This window comes from Choloepus didactylus, chromosome 20 (assembly GCF_015220235.1).
Source record: "Choloepus didactylus isolate mChoDid1 chromosome 20, mChoDid1.pri, whole genome shotgun sequence".
In the NCBI taxonomy this organism is placed as follows: Eukaryota; Metazoa; Chordata; class Mammalia; order Pilosa; family Megalonychidae; genus Choloepus; species Choloepus didactylus.
Genome location: NC_051326.1, coordinates 6,021,283 through 6,027,675, shown reverse-complemented (window position 1 = coordinate 6,027,675; position 6,393 = coordinate 6,021,283). Strand labels below are relative to the sequence as shown.

Here is a 6,393-nt window from a genome sequence, read left to right as displayed (position 1 = left end):
ATTGCAAAGAGGAGTGAAACACTGCTTGGGGCTTAGGTTTCCGCTGCTGCCCTACACAAGGATGTCCCCCATGTTGAGTGTAGCCAGATTGCTAATGCATACTGTTTAGACTCAAAAAGTCAGAAAGGCTCAATGCAAAAACCCACTTTATGCCAAAAAGCATCTCTCACTGCTCTGCCTTTATGAGATGTGTTTAGGGACAGGATTTCAGGCACAACTGGCTTTCCAAGGAGACATCACGTTTTAACAAGAAAAAACCAGATTACAGGCCTAAAAGACCTGGTTTCTCGTGCCAGCTCTGCCAGTTACTAACCTTGTGAGGCTGGTCATCCTGAGCCTCAGTTCCCTCACCTGTAAAATGGACACGATCATCCCGTTCAACCCCTTCTGTAGTGAAGGATAGGATAATGCATGTAAAGTGCTTCCTGATCTCTGACGCAACCTAAAGACATGCCTGATGCAGAGCAAGACGAGGGAGGTTTGTGTCCTGCTCCGATGCTTCCAAGTTGCATGATCTTGGACAAGTTTTCACCTCTTTGTGCCTCGGTTTCCTCATCTATGAAATGGGGATAACTTCGGTACTTACTTTATAGTGTTGTTCTGGGGTTACAGGAGTGATATCATGTAAAGTACTTGTAACAGTGCCTCACCCAGAGCAAGCACACAGTAAATGTTGGTTATTGATGTTAATGCCACTTTGGGTCATATTATGTGCCTAGAAGAAACTGAAGGAAAACATGTTTACATGGTGGTCCCAGAACAGGTACTTCTGAAAGCAGCTTATGATACCATTGGACTAGAAAAACACCCCAAAAGCTGTTGCAAAACTCCCACACTTTTCTCAAGCCCTGTATAAAGAGAGAGAGAGAGAGAGAGTCTGCAGAGAGAATGAAAGAGTAAGCAAGCCCCGTTCCACGAGGGAGGAGCGGAAAGGGCATCACGATTTAAAACACGCCCTCTCCTGTGTCCGTTCTGGATCGTTCGGACGCCAGGATGAAGCTTCTCCGAAGGACAGCGGAGGCTGGTGGGGACGGCCCGGAGGCAGGGGCGTTTCTCCCCACTGCTGTTCGCTGCGGTGGGCGCACGAGCTCCGTGCTGTGGAAGGGACGCGCCGCGCAGCCCTGGGGACGAACCCCGGCTCTGCCCTCAGCTGCGGGCCTTGGGCGAAGTGGCTTGGCCTCTCTGAACCACTTTCTCCACCTCTCGCGGAGTTCGCTGCCGACGGTGAAGGAGAAAATGTACTCAGAGCCCTTGGCGCGGTGCCTGATGCTTCACATGATGAATCCCACAACCAAGGTTTGCTGGAACGGGGATCTCGCTCTCGAAGCATCACCCTCCTCCCATGCGGGCTTCCTGCCGTCCGAGCCCACCAGATCTCCCCACTTCACTCAGGAGGAAAAGCAGAAGTCAACAGACTTCACGTGGAGAAGAAAGTACCACAGGAGGGAAGGTCAACAGTTTCCAAACGCAAGAGACAAACAATTGGCCTTTCTTCCCAGCCTCCTCAGAGGCTCTTCACTTCTTCCTCCTCAGAGCTCAGGGGTCTTTCTGGAACCAAAATAGCGAGATCAGGGCTCCCAGGCTGCAGCCAGAGCCGCCCCCACCCCCATCAGCTTCCACATTGCATCTGCAAGACAGAGAGCCTCTGGGGTTCCTGGCGGGAGGCCGGGGAGAGCACCAAGCCCTGGTTCCTCCCAACCCGGCTGGGCCGAGCTCTCCAGGGTTCGAGGCCCAGCGGAGGCCCCTGCTGTGGCAGTACAGGGTGGGGATGGCCGGTGAAGCCCGGGTGTCGGCCCAGAGCTCCCCGCGCTGTTGTCACAGGACCTGAAAGCGAGCACCCACAGACACTTTCGCATTTGCATCTGGTTTTGCTGTCGTTTTTAGGTCTCCGGGCTGGTGTCTCTGCAGAGCCCCCACCCCCAGCCCCTCGCCTCCGTCTCTCTCCCAATTAGCTAATGTGGCAGAAAGCACAAGAAGAACAAAGAAACCTCGGCCCGGTGTGAATTGTGGAAGACTTGATTGAACACAAATGAACAGAAGTCAGGTTTCCTCTGTGGCTCGGGAAGGCCTCTCGGCGCCAGCAAGGAGGCGAAAGGAGTTTCTGAAGAAATGTTTGGGGCGGAGGCAGAAGTTCAAAAGGAAACGATTTGGAGGACAAGATGAATACCCCCTCTCAAATGCTCCAGACCCGCTAAGAAGGAGGCCCAGGGAAGCTCGAGCAGCCCGGGAGTGAGCATTTTCTGAGACTGGGCTCCTGCGCCAGTCCTGGGAGCTCGGTGTCTGCAGCCTGCTGGGAAGGGACGGCCTGGGGACCTGGGGGAGCCCGAGCTGGGGCGTCGGAGCTGAACTGCCAGCCAAGGGCTCCCCAGGAGGCTCTGTGCTGCTCGACCGTCCGACCCCTCGGATTCCTCCTCCTCAACTGGGAGGGACAAACCCACCTCCCAGGGAGATCTGGGGATGACTTAGATGATAAACTGAAAATCCCACCCAGAGCACGGCAGGCCCCAGGAACTTCCCTACCCAAGCACCAGAAATAACGTCCCCGTTTCTGAGCCTGTCTGGGCCAAATGCTTTTAAATGTTCCCGGGAGATAAGCAGGTTGCTGCCCCCTCTCTCCTCCCTGTAGCGGCAGCAGCTCCCCTGGGGGTCGCACCAGGAGTTGAGGGCTGGGGCTGCTGCAGCTGCGCTGGGCCCATGAGGATTGGGGAGCCCAGGCCTCCTCCCAGGAAGTTGTCGCCTTCTCCCGGTTTTCAGGAGGCTCCCCCGACGGGGCCCCCGAGGCCTCCAAAGGGCAAGCCCCCCTAGTAGGTGAGCCTGGGGCCCCGGGGGAGGTTTTGAAAGTAGGGAAGCACCTCCCCCCCACCCACAGCATCCAGCCCACACGGCCACCCAATTTACGTGGCTGGTTATACAGCTTTCTTAACAGCTGAGCTTAAAAACTGAGAAACGGAAACATTTGGGTCCCATTCTTTAAAAAATGGCAAGGAAAACAGTAATTAACCTAAAAGCTGATCAATTAGCCTAAAAGCTAGACAACTCCCTCCCTCAAATTACTATCCTTTCTTCTCTTCCTCCCCTAACACATGAAAGACAACGCACACAAATACACGTACGTATGCCCACACACACGCAGACGTGAACCCCTGTACGTGCACAGGGTACGTCCTTCGGAACAAGTCTTGACATCACCCCACATTTCCTAGTTTCCACTCTAAAGCACCTACAGCAAATACATAAGTCGATGAAGGTTTATACACACAGGGTGACGTCTTAGTGTGTATAAACTGCTCCCTGATGACAAGATATGCTTATTCTTCAATTATAGAAACACTGATCAGAAATAAAGTGAGATTCCTTTCACATGCTATAGACACAAATGAATTGTAGGTATATTAAAGGGGGTTGGGAACATTAGATCATGTAAAAATGAAAGCTTCAAAGAACAAAAGACACCATAATCAAAAGCATAAATATGACACCATATACAAAGATTACAATAAAATGATAAATTAGGCGGAAATATTTTCGTCGCCTATACTGTTCAAAGAATTCCTCCAAATTTTTAACAAGGAGACAAACAACACAATAAAAAAACAGCAAAGAAAATAAACTGACAAGTTGTAGAAAGGACCCACAAATGAACAATAAACACATAAAATTAAAAAAAAAAAATGTCTCATCTCAAATAGTCATTAGGGAAGTTAAAACTAACACATTGACAACCATTTTTTATCCTTAAAAGAGTCAGAAGATTGGTAATATCCACTTACCAATCTGTAGTGAAACTGGTTCTCTTGTACAATGTTAGAGGGAGTGTAAATAACCAAAAGTTTTAGGAAAGTATTCTAACAATAATTATTCAAATTTAGAATGTACATATACTCTGATTCAGAAATTCCATTTCTAGGTTTGATCTAACTAATATCAGAAGATAAAAGTATTTGTCTATGATGTTTGTTAAAGCATTTCTTGTAATAAAAAACTGAAAACAATCTGAAAATCATTCAAAAGGAGACTTGTTAAATTATAGAACATCTGTACTGGGGACTAGTGTTTGAATCTCTGCTTTCCACTACAACCTGTGTAACTCTGGAGAAACCTGTGCTTCAATTTCCAGCTCTATAAAATCGAGATAATAGTGATACAGCACAGCTTTATTTGGGTTAACTCGGTAGGACTTTATCTCTACATAAGTATAAAAAAGAAAGGGGTGGAGAAAGAAAGCAACTTGAAAAATAAAAGATATCATCACACTTTCTATCTTATAAAACTTACATATGCCCACATTTATTTGTATGTTTGCATCAGCAAAGGAAAAATTGTTGGGCGGTGGGGGGGGGGTGGGGTGTTGTACAATACATTGTGAACACATCAATTGCCCTTGCAATTTGTTACTAAAACAAACAAAAAAATCACCAATACTAAAAAATGACAGGAGACATGATCAATTCATCAAAAAAAAAAAAAACAAATACAAATGGCTAATAACCATAGGGAGAATTTTGAGCCCTAAAAAAGCCCTTAATTAAAAACCCCCTTTTCAAAGAACAGTGTCATTCAGATTAGCCAGGCTGAGTGTGCCTGGGGCTGCAGGACCTGCCCTAAGACAGGGCACAGCAAATGGGGGTGTGTGCGTGTGCATGCATATGGGATTTGGGGGACTTGGGGGGAGAGGCAGTTAGGAGGGGAAGCTGTTGCGGATGAAAGAGGAGTTATAGCCAGATGTGCATTCTAACCGTAACACTTTTCACTGATTACCAGGGGAAATAAAATAGTCTCCTCTTCTTTTTGAGCCAATCCTTTCATTTGAGAAAAAGCAATTGTCAGTGAAGGGGTTAAATAAGGTTTTACCCACGCCAGGCCCGGCCCAAGGAGCTGCTTCCCTCCAGCCCTGCTTCAACCCAGCTGTGGCCCCCTCGCCTCGCTCCCTTTACCTGCTCCCTGCACCCCAGCAGGGCAGCCAGGGGGTACAACCTGCTTTTCCTTGCCTTGGAGAGGAGGCTCTGCACCCTGCTTTAACTTAGCTTGCCTGTCTGTGACTTTCTATTCACCACGACTGTAATTTCGCCTGCATCTAAATGATTTTAGTCCCTGCAAAGATAAAGGCACGATTTCCATCAAATACACCACACACATCACGCACACACAAACACACACAGAGACAATAAAAGCAGGCGCTATAGCCCTTTACTTGGCACCGACCTTTCTAAAATAGATTCCAGGCGTCATCCGAGATCCTGTACAAAATACAGTGGTGGCAACAGAAGGAAGCCCCCAGCACCAAAAAGGCAAGAGAAGATGAATGATAACGATTTTACATTATTTTTTTTAAATGCATTTAAAATCACTGTCCCTTTCAAGCACCTTGAACAGACGGAGTAGGGCAAAGTATGTGTCTTTTTGCAAAAGATGAGTCTCCTGAGAAATAGAGGGGAGGCTGGAAGCAAAAATATCTGCTCAGTCTATTCCAAGTCAAAAGGGGATATACCATTGGAACTTTTCAGACAAGATCACGACACCTACGATACAAAAATGACCATTGTCCCAGGGGTCGCTGCAGTCTTGGACGCTCCTTGGCTCCTGCCCAGGGGCTGGAACCGGCCGGGTTCCCCGTGGAGCAACAGGCCTGCGCCTAGGCTCTGCCGACGCTGTTGAGGAGCTCGGTGAGCTCCCCGATGTACTTGATGGTGTACTTCAGCGTCTGGATCTTGGTGAGCGGCTGGCCTCTTTGGCTGTAGACAGGCGGCAGGTAATTCCGCAGGGTGTGCAGCGCGTCTGCCAATGTCCTCATCCTGAGCTTCTCCCTCTCGCTGGCCTTTCTTCGGCGCTGGACAGACATCCTGACTTTGGGGCCCCGCTGGGCCTTGGGGACGCCAGCGCCCTGCAGGTAGGCCGGCTGGAAAGCCAGCAGCTTGTAGTCCACCTCGACCAGGCCTCCAGCCCCGTGGCCACCGCGGCCATGGCTGCCCCTGCTGCTGGTGCCACCAGGACCCTCGGCCAGCGCCAGGCAGGGTGAAGAGGAGCAGGACCCCAGCGATGGAGCCGGGGAGAGGCTCTGTGGGGGCGAGGCCCGGCTCAGCTCCAGGGGCCCTGACCCGTCTTTCCAGTCCCAGGGGGACAGAAGGGCAGGGCTGGCCGAGGGCCCCAAGCCATCTTCTGGGCTGAGGACAATCTCGTGCAGGTTGTCCATGCCCGAGGGACGAGGGATGGCTGCAGAGACAGCAGCTTCCTGGCAAGTGAGAAAGAAAGTTCTGCCTCCCGCCGGGGAAGGGCTCTCTTTTATGATGGTGGGGGAGAAGTGATGAAGTGGGAAAGAGGGCCCAAGAGGGAGTTCAAAGGAGAAACCAAGGCCCGAGATGGAAAATGGACTCTTCAGGTGTCACTTTCTCCTCA

The 6,393-nt window shown here is 50.1% G+C and overlaps 1 protein-coding gene across 1 annotated transcript; it reads right to left on the bottom strand.

Annotated features, from left to right (window-relative positions):
* Window positions 1–5,632: 5,632 nt before the first annotated feature.
* MSGN1 (mesogenin 1) lies at window positions 5,633–6,190 on the bottom strand. The gene has a single exon (XM_037812758.1). The coding sequence runs from the start codon at window positions 6,188–6,190 to the stop codon at window positions 5,633–5,635; it is 558 nt and encodes a 185-aa protein (XP_037668686.1).
* Between the last annotated feature and the right edge of the window lie 203 nt (window positions 6,191–6,393).

Bases quoted from the DNA above. Each gene is read 5' to 3' on its own strand.
- MSGN1 (XM_037812758.1), bottom strand. From the start codon at position 6,190: ATGGACAACCTGCACGAGATTGTCCTCAGCCCAGAAGATGGCTTGGGG.